At 41.5% G+C, this 27,427-nt stretch overlaps 1 protein-coding gene across 13 annotated transcripts in view; it reads right to left on the bottom strand.

Moving 5' to 3' along the window:
- Positions 1-22,216, bottom strand: part of Stard9 (StAR related lipid transfer domain containing 9) — a 170,109-nt gene extending 147,893 nt beyond the window's left edge. For 7 of the 13 annotated variants that reach the window (XR_015449741.1, XR_015449742.1, XM_021241909.2 and 4 more), the window contains exons 1-3: positions 22,052-22,216; positions 4,058-4,127; positions 16-132 (exon numbers count right to left, since the gene is read on the bottom strand). Coding sequence is in view for 8 of the 13 variants with exons in the window: in XM_021241909.2 (XP_021097568.2) it covers positions 16-132; positions 4,058-4,127; positions 22,052-22,098 (234 nt within the window). In the remaining 5 variants the exon portion in view is untranslated. The remainder of the gene's footprint in view (positions 1-15; positions 133-4,057; positions 4,128-22,051) is intronic. The other 6 variants (XM_087207352.1, XM_087207350.1, XM_087207351.1 and 3 more) reach the window with 3 other exon arrangements.
- Positions 22,217-27,427: the final 5,211 nt, after the last annotated feature.

The raw sequence follows: 27,427 nt of genomic DNA on the forward strand, positions 1-27,427 counted from the left end.
GGAAAATGACATTACCACATCTTGAGATGCATACTGAGGGTCCTCTGGGTTGACTGACCAGTAGCAGTAATCAAAGCTGAATGCCACAACCTTCTCCCGGGAGTCTCCAAAGCTGTCAGGTCGACTGTCCACCTAAAATTAAACACAGAGTCCAATATTACAATATCAGACACTGCCTAGTGGCACTTGTCTACCCTGTATTATTCAAGTGTTAGGGTTCAGATCTAAATGTTTCCCAGATCTAAATGTTCCCCAAAAGGTTCGAGTGTTCAGGGGTGGGCCATCTGGAAGGTAACTGCTGAATCTCCGGGGCACTGACCTCATCGATAGAGTAACCCTTCATCAAGTTCACAGCTGAATGTGTCATCAGGAGGTGAGGTCTAGTTATGGAAGGAGTTCACTGGGACATAACCTGGAAGGGTGTGTTCTTTTTTTTCCCATTAACTTTATTGGTACATTTTAGGTATATAGTACGGTTACATTCATCATGGGATCTTGTACCATTACATGATGTATCTTGGTTCTTACTTTTTCCCCTTCCCCTGCCCTCCCTTCACCCCCTCCACCCTTCCCTATTTACAAAGACTTTGTTTCCATCCTTTCCTTTTCTCATATTTTTTCTTTTCCTGGAAGGGTGTGTTCTTATCTCAGCCCCTTCCCCTCTCTCTGCTCCCTGGTTGCCCTAAGATGAACACTCTTCCTCCACCATCCACTCTGCCCATGATACTTCTGCCTAGGAGCCAGTTAACCATGGACTGAATCCTCTGAAAACTGCAAGGCAAAATAAACTTCTTCTCCTTTAAGTTGCATACGTCAGGTATTTTGCCCCAAAAGCAAGAGAAATGTGACTAATGCCATCAGAGAGACCTAGATTGGCAATGGGAATGTTCAGGACACCTGCACAAGAAAAAAGATGGCCTGTCTCCATCTCATCAGGGACAAAGTCCAGAGAACTAAACTATTACACGTCTATCACACGTCTGTCACACTCTCATGTCTGTACCTGCACCAGCCATCTGAGACTGACATGCAGGGATGCTTCTGAGTTTAAAAAGCCTCTCTCTGGGCCTCTTCACCACTATCATTTTTCTCTCAGTATTTCCACAGAGGATATTGGGAGTGTATGAGTAGTTCAGCCCTTGAGCCTGACAGGGTCCCTCAGTCTGCAGCTTTCACTGAGTCCTCCGGGTTATCAACACCCAGCAAAGCAGAAACCACGTTGGACACAGCGAGAAACAATCCAAGTGCTCAAGGTAGATGAGGGGAGAGCCAGAGCTTAGAGCTGCACTGACCTCTGAATACTGTGGAGAATGGCATTATTCACAGACATGCATTAACTTACTATTTAAAATTCAGACTCTGGACAGGGGAAGACAAGCCTGACACCAATTAATCAAAAACTACAGAAGTGGGCCAGGGATTTAGCTCAGTGGTTCTGCCACCTGTCTCGCAAGCACAAGGTCCCGAGTTTGATCCCTGGTACCAAAAAAAAAACAAAAACCAAACAAAAAAAAACTACAGAAGTGCGAGCTGCAGTGCCACATGCCTGTAATCCCAGCACTCTGAAAAGCCCAGGCTGGGCAACTTAGCGACGAGACCCTGCATCAAAATAAAAAGGGCTTTGGTCAGTGCAAAGGTTCAATCCCTAGTATCTCACTCACTCACACACACACACACACACACACACACAAACCCACTGAAGCACAGGTGTGGTGCACGCCTGTAAGGCCAACTATTCATGCTAATCAGGAGGCTGAAGCAAGAGGATCACAAGTTTAACACATTCCCACTAGCTTGAACAACCAGTGGTACATGCATGACTATATCATCCACCTGCTTGTACTCCTGTGGTACAAATGGAGCTAATCACTATTTTTTGGTACTGGAGATTGAACTCTGAACCTTGCGCTTGCAAGACAGGTGCATCACCACTGAGCTAAATCCCTGGCCCCAGCTAATCACTTTTTTCAGTCTTTTTAATTATAAAATTAATAAAAAGTCTGTCAATGGACCGAATCTAGTTGCTTGAATTTGAATAAATACTGCACAAATGTAAGTATTAACATTCATACCAATTAAAATTATAACAAATTTATTTTATTAAAAGAAATTTATTTCTATTCATGAATAGTTTGTCAATAATTAATTCTCTGAATTTTAACATGGATATCTTAAAAGCACCCCATTGCTGGTGTATATTATATGCATTCATAATTGCTATATCATAAATTAGCTGCTACAATTTTTTTATACCATTTTAAGGTTTTACTTAAGGAATAGTAATAAGATGACATCTGGTCTGCTAAATCAACATCTTTCTTTGCGTTACTGTAATGAAAGACTCCCTGAGAAGCGGTATAAGCCGCTTGATGTGACAGTCATGCATATACCACTGGTGATTCAAGTTGGCAGGAACAATCAAATTCAAATCAGAGCCACCTGGCAGCCAGACATATAAACATATTTAAGGCCATCCTGGCAGCTTAGTGGGACCCTGTCTCAAAATTTTAAAAATAAATAAATAATTAATTAAAGCCTAGCAATGTAGCTCAGTGTTCCCTGGGTTCAATCTCCAATACCAACCGCCAACACACACACACACACGCACAAACCTAGAGAAGAATGAGGCTGTCACAGTGGGTAAGAGATTATTAGTGGATAACTGACTTTAAGAAAACAAGCAGACAGGGGGCTGTCTAGCAGGTAAGCTGAAGTTTGACCTTGGCCAAGATTTATTCTTAAGAACCAAAAATGAGATCTCAGAATAAAACAACTAAATTGATTAGGCAACAGAGATATAAATAAAAGACAGCAAAAAAATAAAAGGTCTTTTGTTCCCAGGGAGCTCCTGTCGAGTCTGGCAGGTCCCATTCTTTTAGCAGAGAGCTTGTGACAAGAAGAAACAGATCACATCACAGAAAGAGGCATGGCTCTGAGGCCTGGGGTCCAGACAACCCTCACACTTGCCAGTCAGTTTCCCAGGCTCTCAGGAATGCTGGTCTCCACCTGTGAGCTTACTGCAATAGTGATCATATGGTCAACTTCCCCTTCTCTCCATTCCTCAAAGCCTACAAAGGACAAACCCTTCCATCTTCCACTGGTCAGATAAACGGAGCAAGGAGATGAAAGAAATTAGCTCTAGGAAGGAGGAGGGGGTAGGGAAGAAAGTTCCCTGTGTCTGTTCAACTATGACTCAAAGTTCAGTTACATCTATGAAAGAAAATCTGTAACAAGACTCAGGCTAGTGACCAACTCCCTTTTGGGAACTGATGCTGTTACCTGGACCTCACTATGGCCAAAATCCCGCATTGTCAGGTACACCCTAAAATCCCTAATACTTCTAAAACAGTGGTGGTGAACCTGTGGCACGCATGCCACCCTGGGCACACAGATCCCTTTCTGTCGACAAGAGAGCCAAGTTGCCCCAGCAACTTGCTGAGCATTGTTGGATAACAGTTATTCTTTCTAAACTAAAACTCAGTATTCAAGGGCCGGGAATTTAGCTCAGTGGTGCAGCTGCCTGCCTCGCAAGCACAAGTCCCAAGTTTGATCCCCAGTACCAAAAAAACAAAAACAACAGCAACAAAAAAACCCTCAGTATTCAGGTTTAACTGTAGTGTTGGCTCCTTTTGATAAGGGGCAGGGAGTTGTAGCATGGGCGCTCAGTCTCTAAAAGGTTCGCCATCACTTCTTTAAAGTGGTATCAGTTAAAAGGCTTAAAACAGTCGTAGCTGGGCAAGTAAGACACTGCACTGCCCATGGCATGAGTTAAGCTCATCATGGCTCCATAGCATCCTTTGTGTTTATTTTCAAAGCAGCTCCCTATCAGTTTCCAAAGCAGCTGCACCTATTTGATAAGACAGGCTACAACCACCACACTCCTTGCACTTATTTTTTGATTTATTTTTTAATTTGCTTTACAATTGGTCCAAGGTTTTCCTACAATTCCCCTTATAGGCTCTTTCCTTTCCTTTCTCATTTTAAACACACTCACATACACACCATTCCAAAATCAGCCCGCCAGTGGAAAGCAAATGGAAAATACTTTCAGGCTTACCTTTATATTTCTGATTTTTGCCACTTTGTCATCAATTTCCACAATAATTTTTCCTCCTTCTTTGGTCTCCCTAAAAAGAAGACCCAAATCTATATGAGAAACATTTTTTTTAAAACCATAAAAGAGATGCTGAAACCAGCACTAGGGAGAGAAACCGTTTTCCTACTGCTGTCCCCGTAAACGGAGTATCCGCCTCCATAAACACCTGCAAGCCTCACACCAAGGGCTCCCCTAGCTGGCATGCTTCCTAGATCAGCGCAGTGTGACTGACCTAGGCGCAGCTAAGTAACCACTTACTGGTCACTCTTTTATGTGCAAGGTACTGTACAAGGTGCTTGACATATTATAACGCATCCTATCTATCTCCTACCCCCCTGATAAAGCTTCCTTAATATACCCTCATTTTTCCAATGGAGGACTAAAACTTAGAGAAACTATGTAGCTTATCCAAGGTCACACAGCTAGCAGCAGCAGAGCTAGGATTTAAACCTAGACTTGTCTGACCAAAAAGCCTGGGCTCTTAATTACACCTTACAAACCAGACACGGAAACCCTAGAGAGCATCCCTGGCCCAGCACATAACATCTTTCAATTTCTCTGGCATTTTGAGGACAAGTGTTAATGGCAAAGGTATTAAGAGTCAAAAGGCTGACAGGGCCGGGAATTTAGCTCAGTGGTACCACCGCCGAGTTCAATTCCCAGTACCATAAAAAAAAAAAAAAAAATTGCTGACAAAGGCTGGGCATAGTAGTGCAAGCTTGTAATTCCAGCACTTGGGAAGCTAAGGCAGGAGGATCATCACAAGCTCAAGGCCACTTTAGATGACATAGTGAGTTGAAAGCCAGCTGGAACTACATAGCAAGCCCTGTCTCAAAAAACAAAAACAAAAAAAGGTATTGGATTCCTCTCTATTGAGACACTGATAAATTACTTCATAAATTCTTGCCTTACATCTTCTTAGATCAGTCTCAATTAAGATCTTAAGGATCTGTCTATATTCCCAGCACTCAGGAGGCTGAGGCTGGAGGATCATGAGTTTGAGGTCAGCCTGGACTACACAGCATATGAAAGGCCAGGCTGAGCCATACAGTAGAGGTTGTCTCAAAAAAACAAAACAAAGAGAATCTATGTTGCAGTCAGTGCAGTAACACTTTGAACAACTAAGTAACCTCTAGATTCACTTTAATACATACCATAAAGAGCTTCTGCTAAAGTACTCCAGGCCAAAATGTTAACAAAGGAGAATTAAGTTCATTAGTGCCTCCTCTCACTGCAAGGGGAGTTATTAATTAAAGTACTCCCAACCTGGGACCTAAAAGTAGACAAAATACCTTCAGTTCCATTTTTATCTTTCCTTAGTCTTCCCAGAATGTGACTTACAGGAATGGGGCGCGGGTGAGATCAGATTTTTTAAATTTTGTTTTTAAAATATTAAGGACTGAACCCAGGCCCTAACACATGGTAGGCAGACCCTCTACCATAACTCAGCCACATTCCCAGACCTTTTAAAAATCTCATCTTGAGATAAGGTCTAAGTTGCCCAAGCAGCCAACCACATCGGGTTTTAACTGTATTATTCTTTTTTTAAACCTGTAAGTCTGCGATAACATCCTAATTAAAAAGTTAAAAGTTCCCCTCACCCATGTAAATCGTATTTCTGTCACTTAAGTTTCCAAATTTCCTTATACTACATCTCCAGCCTTTTTTTTTTTTTTTTTTTTGAGACAGCCTACCAATAATTGCTAAACTGCCCAGGCTGGGCTGGAACTGGGAATCCTCCTGCCTCAGCCCCTCAGACCAACAGGATTACAGACAGCAACACCACGCCTGGCCAGCAGACACATTCTCAATCTCTCAGGATCATCAGCCCATCCAAAGCGAAAATTGCACCTCCAGCCCCAATTCTCCTGAAGAAACACTGTGTCAAAACTACAGGATAACATTTAGCTTCCAGGAGTGGTGGGCACACCTGTGATCCCAGCACTCAGGAGGCTGGGATAGGAAGATCACTGTGGGTTTGAGGCCAGCCTGGGCTAAACAGTGAGTTTAAGGCAGGTTGTCCTCGAACTCTGGAAAAGATCCTCCTGCCTCAGTCTCCCAAGTGGCATCCACCACCATGCCCGGCTTTCCCTTTCGCACCTTAATGTTGGTTTAATTATCCCTCTACTTGCTACAAAAGCAATATTATCCAGATCATAGTAAATTCAGACAATAAGAAAAAAAATCACAAAAGAAAAAAAAATCACACAATAAAATTTTCAAGTCTACTTTGTTTAAGTTTGCTCTTTCATGAGGATTCATCAGGGACTTTGGCATAAAGCAAGGAAAAAAGTTTTGTGAATTTAATCCCTTGGCAGAAAGATGTAACACTGTAGGAGGGTGAGATCTTGCTGCTCACCAAGACCACCAACATTGGTAACCTAGAAGTTCCAAAATACTCTAAAACAAAATAAGGGCTACTTAAAGTTGAAGAAAGAAGAAAAAAGCTGAAGAAAGGCCACCAACTAGCTTCCAAGAGCTCAATTTATACCTACTGAGGAATCCAAAATAAGGCAGCAGCTGATACTACCATTTTCCCTGTGATCTACCAAGAGTTCATTCCTCAGGGTTAAAGGTTTTGAATAGGAGCAAGGGCGGGATGCGGTGACACATGCCTGTAATCCCAGCACTCAGGAGGCTGAGCTAGGAGGACTGCTGTGAGTTCGAGGCCAGCCTGAACTGCATAGCAAAATCCTCTCAAAAAACAAACACAAACAAACAAAAAAGAATAAGGCTGCCTATATCAAAATTATGATGGATGGAAGAGGGCCCAGTTAGTACAGATCTGTTGGTGCGGGGCAAGGGCAAGGAATAATAACAAGCTACATCATAACAAGTTGCTCAGGTAAATTTTATTCATACTATAGATGGAGAACTACTGTTCTAGAGGGGAATAAACCCAGCTTTTACTATTTAATATCGGGGGGGGGGGACGATGACAACTCAGAGTGGTGAGCATCAGAGAAAGAGCTTCTTCAAGATTTGGTGTCCAGACACTGGAATATAGCAGCATGAGGAGGAGGAAAAGGGAAGTGGATTCCCCAGGACTCAGGAAGGATCTGAAGTGAGAACTGAAGACCACTGAGAGAGCAAAGAGAGACTTCAACGAAAAGGAGGCAGGTGGTAGGCAGTGCTTTGTCTGGGCGAGGGAAGGGTGGGTCAAACCTGCACTTTCATGGTGACTACTGGCAACCCCAGAGGCCTCCACAGATAATCACCAGTGGAATGGAGCAGTGGACGCAGTGGATGCAGCAGCTGGTGAATTATTTTGGGGTCAGACATCCCCCAGGAGAAGGTGATTGGCCTGTAGCCATCTTGGAGAGGGCCAACTGAGCTCAGAACCCAGAACAGCTACAGGCCAACTCCAGCTAGGGGCTCTGGGTGTTGCTGTGAGGGTTCCTAGTTCAAGTTGGCAGGAGGTCTGAGAGCAGGGGTTCAAGCTGTCAGGAGGTGTGCGGACTACTACAGGCTCAGCAAATCTGGTTCCAGCCTCATAGCCAGAAAGCAGGCAAAACTTCAGTGGAACTAAAGGTGCAGGCTTGCTGGATTACCCATTACCCTACCCTAAAACTACAGCTGGATTGCTGGGATTAATCAATTCAGATCTGGACTCTGTTTGCCCAAGAGACACACTTTAAATTGGACCTTTTTTTTCTTTTTCATTTTTTTATTCCTAATTTTTTCTTTTTCCTCTCTCTTTCCTGTTTTTTGGTCTTGTTCTATTTTGTTTTATCTCTTTATTGTTTTTACATTGAGTGGGAACACAGTTTCTAGTTTTTTGTTGTTGTTCTATTTTATTTCTGTTTTTATTTTTTTTTCTTTTTGCAGAACCGGGGATCAAAGTCAGGACCTTGTGCTTACAAGGTAGGCACAGTGCCACTGAGCTAAATCCCCAGCCCTTCTGTTTTTGAGTTTTGTTTTGGGTTGTTTTTGGTACCGGGGATCAAACTCAGGTCCTTGCGCTTGCACAGAAGGCAGGAGAACCACTGAGCTAAATCCCCAGTCCAGCCCTTCTGTTTTTATTTCTTTCTTCTCTCTTTCCATACTATCTTCTTCACCCTTTTCCCAAGGTTTGGAAGATCTTCCTTTGTCATCCACCCCTGCTTCTAATCTCTTCTTCTTCTGCTATTTCACTATTTTCCCCCAACCCCTTTTAAATTTTCTCCCCTAAGGGTAAAATTATCCTATTGAGGAGTTATTTACTACATACTGGTTCATTTTAGATTTTGTTATAAAACCACAAATCACACTGTTACAGGTGGCAAATTAATAGTTACCACAATTTGCCATTTTCTAGGCTGTGTTTGATGTCACTGTTATCGCTGATTGTACTACTTTAGCCAAGGTGACATAACTGTACTAATCAGTTGTCCTTCCTGGTATACCAAGACTGAGATTGCCTGAAGATCTGAAAAAATATTATAGCCGAGTGCCAAAGAACCAGGGGCTGGGCCAAGCAGATAGAAACTTCTCATCCCTATTAACTGAAAGGGTAGGATCTTGCAACAGACTCAAAACCCAAAAGCAAGTAGTCATTCCCTAAGGGTTCTGAATACTGGCAATAAAGCTACTCACTATAAACAATTTACAAGCATCAACCCAGAAATAAAACTAAAAAGAAAAAAATATAAAATGGGAAGACAAGGGCCAGGGATTTAGCTTAGTAGTTCTGCCGCCTGCCTCAAAAGCAAAAGGTCCTGAGTTTGATCCCTGGTACCAAAAAAAAAAAAAAAGAAAGAAAAAAGAAAAATTCTGCCTAAAATGGAAAGACATTTAAATAAGATGCAACCCACACCCAGACTTTCAGCTCACCAAAGGCAAACCCAGGGGTCAATGAGGTAGAACAATCCAAAAGCCACCTACTCTCTGAAATGGTAACAATGGAAATAACAAAGCAGATAAACTAGGCTCTAGAAAAAAATCAAAAAATAAATAATTTTTCAGATAATTACAGAGATGGTGACCAGAATGAAAGACATGCTTAGTGATTCTAGAGCAGATACAGATTTTTTTAAAAACAGAGCCAGGGATTTAGCTCAGTGGCACCACTCCTGCCCTTGCAAGCGCAAAGTCCTGAGCTTAATCTCCAGTACCAAAGAAAATAAAATAAAATAAAGGAGGAGCTCAGGAAAATGATGGAAATCATGAACACCCAGTATAAGAAAGAAATGGAATCCATGAAACAGATTCAAACAGATATCTAGGAGGTTAAAAATCCCACTGAAAGTATATGCAGCAGAATGAGGCAATGCGTGGACAGAATATCAGGTATAGAAGACAGGATTGTGGTTAGTGATCATGAAAAGAAAGATTTCTTTTTTTTTTTGATACCGGAGATCGAACTCAGGTCCTTGGGCTGGCGCAGCAGGCAGCGAAAACACTGAGCTAAATCCCCAGCCCAAGAAAGATTTCTTAAAACTAGCAAGGAACCACAAAAAATCAATCCAGCAGCTACTTACTAGATAATGTGAAAAAGAATAAGGTAAGATTCACCAGAGTCAATGAAAAACCAGGAGATAGCCCAAATGACATAAAAAACCTGTTCACAGAGTAATGACAGAAAACTTCCCACACAGGCAAAAAGGACTTGACATACAGATAAGTGAGGTATATAGAACTCCAATTAGTTGTTATCAAAAAAAACTCTTCAAGACACCTAGAATAGCAAAAGCAATTCTAGGCAACAGGGACATGGCAGTGGTATCACAATCCCCAACTTGAAACCATACTACAAGGCTGCTGTGATAAAAACAGCACAGTACTGGCAAAGAAACAGACCCACGTATCAGTGGAATAGATCAGAAGATGCAGAAACAACTTCAGACATACTCAGCCATCTCATCTTTAACAAAGGAGCCAATCACCCTCATTGGAGGAAAGATAGCCTATTTAATAAATGGTGTTGGAAAAACTGGATTTCAACCTGCCAAAGATTAAAACTAGACCCATACCTATCACCATGCACTAAACTAAGATCAAAGTGGATTAAAGATCTAAACATTAAGACAAACACTAAACTTGCTGGAAGATAAGTTACAAAGAACTCTTGAAGACATTGGCACAGGAAAAGACTTTATGAACAAAACCTCAGTAGCATGGGAGCTAGCACAAAGAATCAACAACTGGGATCTCATCTTATTAAAAAGCTTCTGCACTGTAAGAGAAACGACCAACAGAGCTAAGAGACAACCTACAATGTGGGAAAAAATTATTACCAGCTGTACCCTAGACAAAGGAATACTATCCAGAATATATAAAGAACTGAAAAAAATCAGACTCCCCAAATTCAAAGACCCAATCCAAAAATAGGCATCTGAAATGAACAGACACTTCTCAGACAAAGAAGTAAAAGCAGCAAATAAATATATGAAAAAAATGTTCAACATCACTGGTCATTTGAGAGACGCAGATGAAAACAACACTGAGATTCCACCTCACCCCAGAAAGAATGGCTACTATCAAGAAATTAACAATAACAAATGCTGGTGGGGGTGTGGGGAGAAAGGAACCCTTCTCTATTGTTGGTGGGAATGCAGACTGGTGCAACCACTGTGGAAATCAGTATGGAGATACCTCAAAGAACTAGGGCTAGAGGTCCCATTTGACCCAGCTATTCCCCTGCTGGGTATCTTAGCAAAAGAATTAAAAGAACAGGGCCAGGGATTTAGCTCAGTGGTTCCGGCACCTGCCTCGCAAGCACAAGGTCTCAAGTTCAATCCCCGGTACCAAAAAAAAAAAAAAAAAGAATCATACCACAGAGATATATGTGCACCCATGTTTATAGCGGTACAGTTTGTAATAGCTAAAGCATGGAAACAGCCTAAGTCCCCATCAACTGGAAGGATGTGGTTTTTTATAAAATGGAGTACTACTCACCCATGAAGAACGAGAAACTAGAGACATTTACATCTAAATGGATGTATATTGAGGCCATACTTTAAAGTGAAATAAATAGGACACATGTATAAATACTGAATAGTTTCTCTAGTGTGAAAAAGTGAAAGTGTAAATAAGGATTAAAATGATTAAAACAAGTAATGGATAATTTGAAATAGGAAGAAAAGGTCCAAAGGGGTAGGGGTGGTGGGAGGGGAAGGGGAAAGGAAAGAAGGGAAAGGAAAAATTATGAGAAAAGAAAAAAAATGGAAATGAAGTCTATGTAAATATGGAAGAGTGGAGGGGGTGAAGGATGCACAGGTAATGGGGAAAAAATAAGAACCAAGATACATCACATACAGGTACAGCACCCAATGATAAATGTAAACAAACTGTATACCTAAAATGTACCAATAAAAAAATTTAAGGAAAAAAAATCTTCACCACCACCACCACCACCCCCAGTGCAGAGGAGGTGAGCCACTCCCAGAGCCCAGAAGAAGGCTTCCTGGCTGCCGTACCACCATTACCCTGAGTGCAGAAGAGGTAAGCCACTCCCAGGGCCCAGGAGGAGGCCTCCAGGTCTCCATACCACCACCCCCCCCAGCACAGAGGAGGTGAGCCGCTCCCAGCGCCCAGGAGAAGGCTTCCTGGCTGCTGTACCACCACCAGCCCCAGTGCAGAGGAGGTGAGCCACTCCCAGAACTTCATGAATACCAAACCAGCACTCCAAAAAATTTTGGACAATATCCTAGGAAAACGAGGATCACAACCCCAGGAAACCCAGCAGAATGAATCCGTTGGGTGCAACAAGAAATGAAACACAAAGGGGGAGAATCCAACAAAAAGAAAAATTCATGACAATGATAAGTCAATACATATCAGTTATAACCATCAATGTTAATGGTCTCAATTCACCAATCAAAAGAAATAGACTGGCAGAATGGGTCAAGAAGCAAGATCCAGTAATAGTCTGCATACACGAAACACATTTAGTTCAAAAAGAAACTCATAGACTGAAAGTTAAAGGGTGGAAAACAATACTCCATGTGACAGGAACCCCCCCAAAAAAGCAGGAGTAGCTATCCTCTTTGCAGATAAAGTGGATTTCAAACCAAAATCTGAAACACTCCTGGTCCCAAGAATTTCAGATAAGCGATAGTCAACTTGCATGTACAAATTTACTGTGAACATGTGTTCTCATTCCTCTCAAGTAAAAACTTAAGAACAGAACTGTTGGTTCTTAACAGTAATACAAGAAATTTCTATACTGTTTTTGGAAATGCTTTTGTCATTTTACATTCACATTAACAGTATTAGACAGTTCTAACTGGTTCACACCTAAAGTGACATTTGTTCTTGTAAAACTTTTAACTTCATCTCCCTAATGAGTGTATAATACAATCTTGTTATTGTACAGATTAGTATTTTTCTGATTCTAGTGTTGCACACCTTTCCTTGTGCTATACTGGCTATTTATCATCTTCTTGTGTCTACTTTTTAACTGGGTTGTCTATTAATGAGCTGTAAGACTTCTTTATATAATGTGGCCTTAGGTTATATGTATTATAAATATGGTCTGTTTAAGGACTACTTTTCATTTTCTTAACAATGTCATTTAAAGTTCTAAATTTTGATGTAATCTCATTTATCAATTTCTTTCTTTTATACATCATGCTTTTTGTATCCTAGGAAATTCTTGCCTTCCCTAAATTCATGAACATTTTCTCTTATAATTTCTTCTTAAAGGTTTTTTTTTTTTTTTTTGGTACCGGGGATCGAACTCGGGACCTTGCGCTTGCAAGGCAGGCGCTGGAACCACTGAGGTAAATCCCCGGCCCCTCTTCTTAAAGTTTTATAGTTCTGGTTCATAGATCCTTTCAAGTTATTTTTATGCATGGAAATGAAGGGTTGAGGTTAATTTTTTACATACGGATACCAGGTGTTCTAGTACCATTTGCTGAAAACTATCTTTTCCTCTGGTTTCAAATTGAGTTTAGTCTATAAAATGTTAATATCAAGTAATCTTGGGCTGGGGATTTAGCTCAGTGGTTTCACCACCTGCTGCCCAAGTAAGAGGACCCAAGTTCGATCCCCAGTACCAAAAAAAAAAAAAAAAATTAAGTAATCTTTCAAAACTCAGTGGACCATGGGCTGGGGATTTAGCTCAGTGGTTCCGCCGCCTGCCTTGCAAGAGCAAGGACCCAAGTTCGATCCCCGGTACCAAAAAAAACAAAACAAAACTCAGTGGATCATATATGTATGGTCCATATAATCTATTTCTCGATTCTCTGTTTTATTCTATTGATCTGTATGTCTTTCCTTATGCCAACACTGCCTTGATTACTGTAGCTTTAGAGGAAGTCTTAAAATTAGGTAATAAATGTCTTCTAACACTGTTTATTTTTTCTTTTTACTTTTCTAGGTCCTTTGTACTCCTACATAACTTTCTGTTTGTTTGTTTTTATGGTACCGGGGATTGAACTCGAGACCTTGCGCTTTCAAGGCAGGTGGCGTGAAGCCACTGAGCTAAATCCCCAGCCCACTCCTACATAACTTTTAAATTTCATAGTCCTGAATTTTTATATATACCTTGTGTTTTCTAATCCTGCTAAATTCAAATACAAGTTCTAGGGGCTCCTAGAGATTTCTTAGTATTTTCTCTGTAGATGATCATTTCATCTACATATAAAGATTTTACTTCTACCTTGCCAATCCTATGCTAACTGTGTCTTTTTATTGCCAGACTATTTTGGTTTGGGCCTATGTTTCAAAATTTAATGGACAGATGAAGAGTAAGCATAGCTCCCCTTGTTCCTCACCTTAGGGAGAAAGCATTAACTTTTCCATTCATATAAGGCGTTTTTGCTAGAAGTATGGAGTGCATGGGTTATCTTTTGAGCAGATTCTACTCTACTTCTAGTCTCCTGATAGCTTTTACCATGAACAGCTGTAGAATTTAGTCCAATACTTTTTCTACAACTACTGACAGGAAAATATGGCTTTTCCCTCTGTTAAAATGATGACATTTTGGGGGTGGATCTTCCAATGCTGAACCAACACTGCCATCCCTATAATAAAACCACTTTCTACATACTGCCAGATCTGACTTCTAATAGTTTGTTTTGTTAAACAAATTTCTATCTATGTTCATACTTTTTTTCTATTATCTTTATCCAGTTTTAGGATTAGCACAATGTTGATTTCCTAAAATGAGGGGAGAAGTGTTCCTTCTTTTTTCTGCTTTAAATATTTGATATAATTTATCAGTTAAAATGTAATGAGGGCTGGGGATTTAGCTCAGTGGTTCCGGCGCCTGCCTCGCAAGTGCAAGGTCCCAGGTTCGATCCCCAGTACCCAAAAAAAAATGTATATGAGCCTGTTGTTGTCATATAGGTAGGTTCTCTTTTTTTTTTTTTTTTTTGGTAGGTTTTCAAGCTAGGAATATACTTTCTTTAATAGGTGCTATTCAAATTTTATGATTCCTCCAGGGTCAGTTTCATTAATTTGTCTTCCAAGGTACTTCTTAGAAGTTGTCAAATTTATTTCACAAAAGATCTTTGTAATATGCTTTCTATATCCTTTTAAATTCTGTAAAATCTGTGGTAATGTCCTCTAAATTTTGATATTGTAATTTAAAAAATGTATAATTGATATTGTGTAATAGGAAGAAAAGGTCTAAAAGAGTAGGGGAAGTGGGAGGGGTAGGGAAAGGAAAGAAGGGAAAAGAAAAAGTATGAGAAAAGAAAAAAAAAATGGAAACAAAGTCTTTGCAAATAGGGAAAGGTGGAGGGGGTGAAGGGAGGGCAGGGAAATGGGGAAAAAATAAGAACCAAGATACTTCATGTAAAGGTATAAGATCCCAATGATGAATGTAACTGTAAAAATGTACCAATAAACTTAATGAAAAAAAATCTTCACCTAGACATATAATAGTTAAAATTCTAGAAATTCAACACAACAGAATATTAAAAGCTATTAGAGAAAAGAAACAAAATACCTATAAAGGAAAGCCCATCACAATCACAGGAGACTTAAAACTTCTCAACATAAACCCTCAAGTCAAGGAGAGGTTGGACTGAAGTGTTTCAAGCCCTAATGAAAAAAAAACCCCAACCCAGATAGATGTACCCAGAAAAATTATCTTTCAAAATTGATGGTGAAATAAGATACTTCCAGGACAAAGAACACCTAAGGAAATTCGTGAACACAGAACCAGCACTCCAAAGTGCACTGAAGGATATTCTAAGAGAAAGAGATAACAAGAATTACAACTCCTGAACTCCAACTGAATGAATCCACCAGGAAAGGCAAGAAATGAAACAGGAGGAAAGAAGGGAGCAAACAACAGGAAAAAAACTTGACTGGGATAAGTCAATACATATCAGTTATAATCATCAACGTTAATGGTCTCAATTCACCAATCAAAAGAAACAGATTGGCTGAATGGATCAAGAAGGAAGATCCAACAATGTGCTGAATACCAGAAACACATTTAATTCAAAAATAATTTCGTACACTGAAAGTCAAAGGATGGAAAACAATATTCCATGTGCCAGGAACCCAGAAAAAATCAAGCATAGCCATCTTAGACTTCTGACCTCCTTAACTGCCAAGATAATAAATGAAGAAGTGAAAGGAAAAATTATGAGAAAGAAAAAGAAAAAGAAAAAAAGATTGAATCAAAGTCTGTGTAAATAGGGAAGGGTGGGGGGGTGAAGGGTGGCCAGGTAGTGGGAGAAAAAATAGGAACTAAGATATCATGTTCAGGTACAAACACCCAATGATAAATGTAAATGTATTGTATACCTAAAATGTACCAATAAATATATAAATTTTTAAAAAGATGAGTTGTTGTAAACCAAAAAAATCAGGGGTAGCTATTCTATTTGCAGACAAAATGGATTTCAAGCCAAGACTGATTAAAAGAGACAAAAAAGGTCACTACATCCTTGAAAAGGGAACAATCCAAGAGGAGGCGATAACAATCATAAATACGTATCCATTGGCTGGGGATTTAGCTCAGTGGTTCCACCACCTGCCTCACAAGTGGAAGGACCTGAGTTCGATCCCTGGTACCAAAATAAAAAATAAAAAATAAAAAATAAAAAATAAATACATATGCACCAAATAATAGCGCACCCAACTATCTAAAACAATCCCTGCACTTGGGAGGCTAAGGCAGGAAGATCGCTGTGAGTTTGAGGCCAGCCTGTGATACATAGTGAGTTCAAGAACGGCCTGAATTACATAGGAAGACCTTTTCTCAAAAAATCAACCAAACAAACAAAAAGAAAGAAACCCAAATATTAGCAGATATTAAAAAATCAAATAAGCACTAATACAATTATAATGGGGGACTTCAATACCCTTCTGTCACAAATAGATCAACTAGACAAAAAATCAACAATGAGGGCCGGGGATGCAGATCAGTGGTGCTGTACCTGGCTGGCAAGTGCAAGGTCCTGAGCTCAATTCCCAGTACTGGAAAAAAAAATTATTTTAAAGGCCAGGGATGTAGCTCAGTGGTGCCACACCTGCCTGGCAAGCATAAGGTCAGAATACACATTCTTCTCAGCTGCACATGGGTCATTCTCCAAAAGAGACCACATACTCAAACAAAGAACATGTTTAACTAAGTACAAAGGAACTGAAGTTATCCCCTGCAGATTATCAGACCATAGTGTGATGAAATTGGAGATCCATAGCAAAAGAAATTCAAAAAATTTCATAAACACGTGGAAATTGAACAACACACTTCTGAATAACCAATGGGTCACAGAGGAAATTAAAGAAGAAATCAGGCACTTCCTTCAATTAAATGACAATGACAATACAACATATTGGAATCTATGGGACACAATGAAAGCAGTCTTAAGAGGGAAATTCACAGCAGTGAATATGCATATTAGGAAGACAGAATGAGCCCAATTAAACAACCTGATGCTGCACCTCAAAGCTTCTAGAAAAACAAGAACAGGACAATCTCAGAGCTCATACAAGGGAGGAAATTATAAAGACCAGAGGAGAAATCAATGCAATGGAGACTAAGAGAATGATACAAAAAAATCAATAAAGCCAAGAGTTGGTTCTTAGAAAGAATCAACAAAATTGATAAACCCTTAGCCAACCTTGTCAGAAAAAGGAAAGAAAAGGCCCAAATCCATGCAATTAGGAATGAAAAGGGTGAAATGACAACAGACCCAGCAAAAATCCAGAGGATCATCAATACCTACTTCCAGAACCTATACACCAATAAGATGGAAAACACAGAAGAAATGGACAGATTCCTAGATACATATGAATTACCAAAGTTGAATGAAGAAGACCTAAAAATTCTGAACAACCCAATATCAACCAATGAAATTGAAAATGTAATTAAAAACTTATCAACTAAGAAAAGCCCAGGCCCTGATGGCTTCATTGCTGAATTCTACAAGACATTTAGAGAGGAACTGCTGCCACTACTGTTGAAACTCTTCAATGAAATCGAAAGGGAAGCAATACTCTCAAATTCATTCCTGGAAGCAAGCATCACCTTGATCCCCAAAGCAGAGAAAGACCCAACCGAAAAGGAGAACTATAGGCCAATCTCACTAATGAACATAGATACAAAAATCCTTAATAAGATAATGGCAAACAGAATGCAGAAGATCATCAAGAAGATCATACACCCTGATCAAGTGGGATTCATCCCAGGGATGCAGGGATGGTTCAATACACGAAAATCAATCAATGTAATACACTATATCGATAGAGCCAAGGACAAAAACCACATGATTATCTCCATAGATGCAGAAAAAGCATCTGACAAAATCCAACATGCATTTATGATAAAAACCCTACAAAAAATTGGAACAGATGGTCTCTACCTCAAACTGACAGAATGAAAAACCAACAGCCAATATCATACTAAATGGTCACAAACTGAAATCCTTCACACTCAAATCAGGAACAAGACAAGGATGTCCACTATCACCACTCTTGTTCAATATAGTTCTGGAAACATTAGCCGCAGCAATTAGACAAGAGAAAGAAATAAAAAGGAATAAAGACAGGTAATGGAGAAGTCAAATTGTCATTATTTGCAGATGACATGATACTCTATATAGAAGACCCCAAGAACTCCACCAAAAGTCTTCTAGACTTAATAACCAAATTCAGTCAAGTAGCTGGTTACAAGGTCAACACACACAAATCAATAGCTTTCCTCTACACCAATGACAGACTCACTGAGAGAGAAATAGGGCAAATAATTCCTTTCACAATAGTATCCAAAAAACTGAAATACCTAGGAATCATCCTAACAAAAGAAATCAAAGACCTCTTCTCTGAAAACTATGACACTCTGAAAAGAAAGATTGAAGATGATATCAGAAAATGGACAGACATCCCCTGCTCCTGGGTTAGAAGGATCAATATAGTGAAAATGGCCATACTTCCAAAACTGCTATATAGATTTAATGCAATTCCAATTGAGATCCCAGCAACATACTTCATAGACCTTGAGAAAACAATCCAAAAATTCATTTGGAACAAGAAGAGACCTAGAATACCAAAAGCAATTCTAGGTAACAGAGACATGGCAGGGGGTATCACAATCCCCAACCTGCAACTATACTACAAAGCTACTGTGATAAAAAAAACAGCATGGTACTGGCAAAGAAACAGACCTGAGGACCAGTGGAACAGATTAGAAGATGCAGAAACAACGCCAGACACACTCAGCCATCTCATATTCGACAAAGGAGCCAAACACCCTCACTGGAGGAAAGATAGTCTCTTTAATAAATGGTGCTGGAAAAATTGGGCTTCAACTTGCCAAAGATTAAAACTAGACCTGTATCCCTCACCATGCACTAAACTAAAATCAAAATGGATTAAAGATCTAAATATTAAAATAGAAACTCTGAACCAGTTGGAACAGAGGTTAAGCAGAACCCTTGAAGACATCGGTGTAGGAAAAGATTTTATGAAAAACCTCAGTTGGCCATGAACTAGCACAAACAATCAACAAGTGGGATCTCTTCTTATTAAAAGGCTTCTGCACAGCAAGAGAAACCACCAGCAGTGTGAAGAGACAACCCACAATGTGGAAAAAAATCTACACCTGCTCTTCCTCAGACAAAGGTCTACTATCTCGAATCTACAAAGAACTTAAAAAGATCAGACCTCCCAAATTTAAAGACCCAATCCAAAAATGGGCATCTGAAATGAACAGACATTTCTCACACAAACAAGTAGAAATACCAAATAAATACATGAAAAAATACTCAACATCACTGGTCATTTGAGAGATGCAAATGAAAACAACGCTGAGATTCCACTTCACTCCAGAAAGAATGGCTGCTATCATGAAATCAACCAATAACAAATGCTGTCGGGGCTGTGGGGAAAGAGGAACCCTGCTCCACTGCTGGTGGGAGTGTAGACTGGTGCAACCACTGTGGAAATCAGTATGGAGATACCTCAAAGAACTAGGACTGGAAGTCCCATTTGACCCTGCTATTCCACTGCTGGGGATCTTCCCCAAAGAATTCAAAGAATCATACCACAGTGATATATGTGCACCCATGTTCATAGCAGCACAGTCTGTAATAGCAAAAACTTGGAAACAGCACAAATGCCCATCAACTGGAGACTGGATAAAGAAAATGTGGTTTTTTAATAAAATGGAGTACTACTCAGCCATAAAAAATGAGAAATTAGAGACATTTATAGCTAAGTGGATGCACATTGAGGCCATACTCTTAAGTGAAATAAACAGGACACACATGTGTAAATACCAAATAGTTTCTCTGGTGTGAGAAACTGAAAGTGTAAATAAGGACTAAATGTATAATAGGTCATGTGAAATAGGAAGAAAAGGGGCAAAGGGGAAGGAAGTGGGAGGGCTAGGGGAAAGGATAGAAGGGAATGGGATTAATATGAGAAAATGGAAAAATAGGAACAAAATCTTTGTAAATAGGGAAGGCTGGAGGGGTTGAAGGGAGGGCTGGGCAAGGGTGAAAAATAAGAACCAAGAGAGACTATGTAAAGGTGCAAATTTCCAATGATGAATGTCATTATATTGTATACCTAAAATGTACCAATGATTAGAATGAATAATCGATAATGTAAAATAGGAAGAAAAGGTCCAAAGGGATGGGGTAGTGGGAGGAGCAGGGGAAAGGAAAGAAGGGAAAGGAAAAATGCTGAGAAATGGAAAAAATGGAAATAAAGTCTTTGAAAATAGGGAAGGGTGGATGGCGTGAAGGGAGGGCTAGGAATGGGGAAAAAATAAGAACCAAGATGCATTATGTAAAGGTACAATTCCCAATGAGAAATGTAATTGTGTTGTATACCTACAATGTACCAATAAAAGAATTTAATAAAAAAAAATTAACATCATTTTTTTTAACCTAATCATTCTATTATAAATTCCTCATTCCCAAAGAACTAAGAAGTTACTGTCAGGAGTGTCCAATATTGTCACCCTGAGAACCCTAAAAGAACAGCTTTGAAAGAACAGGATCTACCAAAAACGATCTCTCGGGAGGCAGCTGTACCTGTGAATCACTCCCCCATCCCTGAGCCACCACTGCCAATTACTGTCATGCCCTAGTACTCCACGGCTTTGAAACTCCTAAAATTTGGAACTCGATGAATTTTGACACAAATATGTGTCCCAGTACTCATGATTTGTTTGGTACTCCATGCACAAGTTAGAATTTGTCAGTGTTGACTTAGTCACTACCGTTTCCAAAAGCCAAAACAATGTTTGGTACTGGTTGTGTGCAGGAGTCAGTGAATGAGTAGAGGTACCACTGTGACTATATGCAGTACCCAGGTGTCATAAGCCATTTGTCAATCAGTTTCAGAGACAGCAGTTCAGGTACCTGCTGCTTTTCTTCTTTCTTCATACCATCTCCCCTTTCCTATTCTCTTCCCTTTTTCTAGTTTGTTTCCCCCTCTCTCATTGCTCTCATTTTGTCAATTTCAGAGCCAATCACCTCTAGATGAGGACAAACATCATACCACTAGTATCAATTTTTGTTATCAAAAACAGTCCCTTTCTTGACCTGTCTGCTTAATTTTTTTGTTTTGTTTTTGAGACAAGGTCTAGTCATGTAGTTCAGCCTGGCCTTGAACTCATAGCAATCCTCCTGCCTCAGCTTCCCAAGTGCTGGGATACAGGTGTGCACCACCATGCTCAGCTTTCTGCCTAATTACCAAGTCATGTTATGTTATGTCCTGGAAATTTTTCAAATTAAATTTCTCAATAATTCTAGTATGTGCCTTCAGGTCCCGACCCACACTACACCAACTGCCTCTCAACCAAAGCATGCTCCTAACAGCCTAAATCTTTTTGCTTGGTGTCCTTTCTCCATCTAGGACTGTATGCACTTTCTCCATTGGAGCAAACTTTAAACTCTTAAAAGTTTTTTGTTGTTTCGTTTTTGGGTTTTTGGTTTGTTTTTGTACTGTGGATTGAACACAGAACCTCCTTACTGAGCTACATCCCCAGCCCTTTTTAGAGACACGCCCCGTTTCTAAAATCAAAATAAAACAAAACAACTTTAACAGTTCCAACACCAAACTTTCGGCAAAGCCTTCTGACTTTCCAAAAGTACCAGTAAAAAATCGGCAGAAAAAAAAAAACACGTGGCTGACCGTGCCCGCCTCGAGGGCTACGAGGGGCAGATGCTGATGCAAGGCCAAGGATGACTTCCCCTCCGCAGTTCTGCTGCGGTCTGGTCAGCTGCGAGGCTCAGGCCGGGCCTCGAGTTCTCGCAGCCCGGCAGATGAAACCGCGTGCGCGCCCCGCGCCCCGCGGCCCTCCTTGGACGCCGACGAGCGCCCAGCTGCCCCACGGCTTCACCGTGCTCCTGCCGCAGGACGCCGGGGACGCCACGCGGGCAGCTCGCCGCGGCCACCCTGGACCTGGCCGGAGGCTCGGCCTGCCAGGCTCCGGCTTCCGGACTCTGAGCCCGGCCACTCCTGGTCTGCTTTCTGAGCCCCACAGACTCCCGGGGGAGGCGGGTGCTCTCGCCCCTCCAGCTCCCTCGCGCCTCAGGCGCCCCCTCCGCTCTCACTCACCTCTTGCTGAGGGGCCGCACCCTCACGGCCACCCGCACGTTCGCCATCCTTCAGCCACACCCAAGAGCGGCAGACCAGTTCAGCGGCAGCATCCCCGGCACCAGCTCCAAGCACTGCGGCGACCGTAGCTCGCCACGCCCGCCACGCGCGCCACGCCCGCCACGCGCGCCACGCCCGCCACGCGCGCCACGCCCGCCACGCGCGCCCCACCAGCCTCTCGGCTCCCGGATAGGGGCGGGGCCTGTTGAGCCTTGACCAATCAGAAAGGTGGTCTAGAGCACACGCGGCCCCGCCTAGGCTCGCCCCGCCTCCCGGGACGGCCCCTCTCTTGCTCTCGCCGCGGCCGGGGAGGGGCGATCCGGGCTGAGTCTCTCCCGGGCTTTCCCAGCTGAATCTGGATGTTCGGCCCGCCCTCCTTTGCTCCGCCCCACATGCTTCCTGGCTCGCCCTGTCCGGATTCCAATATGGACGGTAGGGTGAACCTCGGCCAATCCGCAGCTCGGTGGGCGGGGCAGGCACTCGTCCAGCCCCTCGCTCCGCCTTAGACGCCTCCACACTGAGTTTGTTTTTCCAGGCTAGGCTTTGTGTTCTTTGTGTGATATAGTCAAGTAAATCCGTTAAATTTTGGTTAATGTCCGAAAGTTTATAAAGTAATGTGCTAAAATTTTTTGAGACAGGGTCTCACTATGTAGTTCAGGCTGGCCTTGAACTCACTTTGTAGCCCAGGCTCCTTAAACTCTCAGTGATCCACCTGGCTGGGGTCGTGGATTTAGCTCAGCGGCACCGAGCCCGCCTCGCAAGAGCAAGGTCCTGAGTTCGATCCCCGGTATTCCCCCCCCCAAATCACAAATTAGTGATCCTCCTGCCACCCGAGTGCTGGGGTTACAGGTGTGTGCCAACACACCTGGCCATGTGCTAATGATTTCTGTTGGCTGAGTTGGAATGAGCACAATATTAAAGTTAAACTTTAGGGAGCAAAAAACGAAATGGGCAAAGCAGGTGTTCTGCAGGTCCTAGCGAGGAGCACGTGTTTGGAATTTGAAAAGGAATTTGGAGTGCTTATTGGGGATCTTCTCTTGATTGGCCTGGCATCTCACGGCCAGCTTGGCAGTGTTTATGGTAGCACATCACAGTTGTTTTATTGGTTCATTCAAAAAATAGCTCTTGCACACTTACAAAGTGTCAAGGACTGAGCTAAGGAGTTGAGGAAACTGGCGAACAAAACTAAGTCCCGGTCTTTATGTAAATTAGGATCTGCAGGGAAAGGAAAGAAAGACAAAAACCTAAACATACACCATGTCCAGTGGTGCTCAGTGCAATGAAAAAAAATCAAGGAAAGGAAATACAGTAGAGTAGTAATACAGTCTGGGGAGGAAAGGTGCTATTTTATATAGGATCTTCAGGAAAGCCTTTATTGATTGATAAGGTGACATTTTCATAGATTTGAAGAAAATAAGAGAAGGGGTGATGCAGGTGCTCAATTATTTAACAAAGATTCCTAAGAAAGCTTCGATAAGGGTAGGTATTGCTGTATGAACTAGGGACATAGCAATGAAGAAAACAGGCAAAACAACTGACCTCATGGAGCAGAGTGAGAGAGACTGATGATAAGTAAAACAATTTAAGTAAAATGTTTACCACATTAGCTAAGGAGAAAAAAATAAACCAGGAAAGGACATAGGAAGTGAGAAGTGATGAAATTTTAACATGACCAGGGAAGGCCTCAAGGAGGTGACACTTGAGAAAAATTTGAAGGCATAGGGCTCCCAAAGCAAATGCTGAAGACAGCCAGAAATATTCCAGGAATAGGAGAAAGCCAGTGGAAGTATAGTGGAGTGACAGAGGGAAAATCATGAAGAAGCATGAGGTCATAGTATTCTTCAGGTTTTAGTCTAAGTGATCTGGGAAAAAATAGATAAGTTTGAGGAAAACAATAAAATTATTTCATTTATACATTTCTCTCCCACTCGTCATTCTAAGGATCAAACCTAGGGATGCTCTACCACTGAGCTACATCCTGAGCCCTTTTTTTTTATTTTTTTATTTTTTGGTACCGGGGATTAAACTCGGGTCCTTGCGCTTGCGCAGCAGGAGGCGAAACCGCTAAGCTAAATCCCCGGCCCGCCTTTTTATTTTTTAATTTGGGACAGGTCTCTCTAATTTGCCCAGGCTGGCCTCAAACTTGCAATCCTCCTGCCTCAGCCTCCCAAGTAGATGGAATAGTAAGCATGCCCAGCTGCACCTGCCCAGCCGTACCTGCCCAGCTTTCTTGTACGGGGTATGCTGATGCACACCTGTAATCCCACCATCTGGGAGGCTGAGGCAGGAGGATTACAAATTTGAGTCCAGCCCAAGCAACTTGGAGACCCTGTCTCAAAAAATAAAAAAAGAGGGCCGGGGATTTAGCTCAGTGGTTTCACTGCCTGCTTCGTAAGTGCAAGGACCCGAGTTTGATCCCCAGTACCAATAAATACATACATACATACATACAAACAATTAAAATAAAAGAGCTGGAGATGAAGCTTAGTGTGAAGGCCCTGGGTTCAATCCCCAGTATCTCAAAAAAAAAAAAAAAAAAAAGTCTCTTGTTTGAATCAGTATGAAAATAAAGTTTGGTTGGTGTGTCTTTTAATCTTTACTTCTGTTAGCTTTCTTATCCCTCTCTTTCCCAACATTGAGCCCAGCATTTATTTGTTAAAGAGATTAGGTCATTTTGCTGTAACTTGCCCAGAGTCTACATTTTTCAGATTGATCCAGTAGTGACATTAAATATTGTTCTATATTCTGTATTTCTTATAAATGATAGTTCAATCCAGAGTCTTGATTAAATCAATAGGAACCTTTCTTTTTGAGTCATTTGCTTTCTTTACAATCATCATTTGAGCCCCCATTAGGTCATCATTTAAGTGTTGCACAGTAATAACATTCCTTTTTTTTTTTTTTTTGAGACAGGGTCTCACTGTGTAGTTCACGCTGACCTTGAACGCACTATGTAGCCCAGGCTGGACTCACGACAGTCCTCCTGCCACAGCTTCCCGAGTGCTGAGATTACAGATGTGCACCACCATGCCCAGCTCAACATTCATTTTTATTTATGAACCAAAATACTCCTATAAAGAGAAACTTTTTATCATCTATTTGATTACTTGGAAGTACAGTTGACAGAGCAAAGATTTAATTCTTTTCTTTATTCATCAGCTTTCAAAATATTAGTTTCCTAACATTCTTCAAAGTCCACAGGTGACTCAGTTTTCTTTTCTGTTTTTTTGGGGGCGAGGGTGGGAGTTGGTACCGGGGATCGAACTCGACCTTGAGCTTGCAAGGCAGGCGCCGGAACCACTGAGCCAAATCCCCGGCCCTAAAGTTATACTCTTAAGAAAAACTGCAACTTTAGGACCAAAAGTTACTCAAGCCTTTTTCCCTTCAAAGGAACTCATCCTAAAAGGTCTTACAGATGCAGCAAGCCTGTAAGTCGGGCTGTCCTTTTCACTAGTCTTCTCTGAGACTGAAGGCAAACATAGCTGTGAGCCCTGGTTAAAAAAAAAAAAAAAAATCAAAAGAAAGTTAAACACTGCTGACATACAATGGCAGAGGGTAGATATTCCCATTCCAAAAGGGAAAAAGAGGGCTGGGTGTTTAGCTCAGCGGTTCCGCTGCCTGCCTCAAAAGCTTAAGGACCCGAGTTCAATCCCCAGTAACCTCCCCCAAAAAAATCATTCTATAAAAGGGAAAAAGAGGGAGATAGAAAAGAATGGTACCATAAGGAATATAATCCTTATGTACTACAAACATGTACTAATAAAAATAAATTAAAACTGAAAAAGAATAAGAGGAAGAGGAAGAAGAAAGAAAGAAAAGAAAAAAAGAGGAGGAGGAGGAAAAAGGGGACCAAAGCAACACCAAAACCCAGCAAGGCAAACATTAAATCCTGTATCTCCATGTCCACCACCTGGGGTAAGTTGTGAGCTGTGAGCTCCAAGGGTTTGTCACTCCCACCCTACGACACTGCTGGTGGGTGTAGTTCTCATGACTTCTCTCTTGGGCTGGCTTTGTTCCATTTTCCTGGCTTCAACCTTCTGGGGTCTCCACTGTACACTCAGGTTCACACACTGCCCGCTCAGGGGCACACTGCCTGGCCTTCCAGGCCTTCTGAAATCTGGATAGAAGCCTTCCTCACTCCTACAACCTTTCCATTTTGCATGCCTGTAAACCCAGGAGCACGTGGATGACACCAAGCTCTGCTGCCAGCTGGAGCGGTAGCCAGGCTTTCTTGCATCTTGCAGGTGGCTGCAGAGACTTCTGAGGGTCCAGATGGCTGAGCATGGTGAACTGAATCCCTGGGAATCAATTCCCTCAGGCTCCAGATCATGTTTCTGCTTTTTCCTGACATACCCCCAAGCCATTTTTCCTATTGTTTTGATCCAAAGTATTTGGCTTTTTTGTTTGTTTATTATTTTATTTGTAGGAAGAGTTGAAACAAATTTTAAGAGTTTTTCTTTTTCCCCTAAACATGAATCAATCAAATAAAACCAATTTACCTATAGAAATGTAGTAAAGTAAGGGGAAAGCACAACAACCCAAGAGGCAAAGGCTGTGAAGAAGATTACAGCCCACAAGCAACATAGGCACAAACACCACACGATTTACCTGCTCAGGACGGGCCCCAGAAGGCAAGCACAAGGACCCATGGTAAGGGGATGGCTCCCTCCAAATGTCTGAAAATGTCTAAGATTAAAAAGAGAAAAGGAGGGGGCCAGGGAGTTAGCGCAGTGGTTATGCCTCCTGCCTTGCAAGCACAAGATCAATGTGAACCCAAGTTCAATCCCCAGTGCCAAACAAAAACAGAGAGAGAGAGAGAGAGAGAGAGAGAGAGAGAGAGAGAGAAAAGGGGGAAAAAACCCCTAAAAATACACAACCCCAAGTACCACCCAGCCATAACCACCTTAATTGATGAGAGGCATTTTTTTGCATTTTATAAAAAGATTAATAAAAATGTTGAAAAAATTATTTTCTCATCTTATATTTTTACAAATATCTTTGCAGATAACAGAATTCAGAAGTTTCTTAGAAAAACAACCAGAAACTGTCTTCCACTTTCCAAGCCCTGTTGGTGAGGATCAGCAGCACGACTAGAAAGTTCAGGACACTGGACCTGCTGGTGAAGAATGGGAAGCCCAGGGCTGGGGATTTAGCTCAGTGGTTTTGCCACCGGCCTCACAAGCACAAGGACCCAAGTTCGATCCCCGGTACCCAAAAAACCACCAAAACAAAAAAAGAATGGGAAGTCCAGCCCAGGAGAAGGCAGAAAATGTAAGAGCAGGGTCTATGGGAAGTGGTCAGGAGCAACTCCATGTGAAACGTGGCTGTGCAGAAAAG

This window comes from Heterocephalus glaber, unplaced genomic scaffold (genome assembly GCF_053883595.1).
Source record: "Heterocephalus glaber isolate CG9 unplaced genomic scaffold, H.glaber_assembly_v1.0 deba00000809, whole genome shotgun sequence".
Taxonomy (NCBI): domain Eukaryota; kingdom Metazoa; phylum Chordata; class Mammalia; order Rodentia; family Bathyergidae; genus Heterocephalus; species Heterocephalus glaber.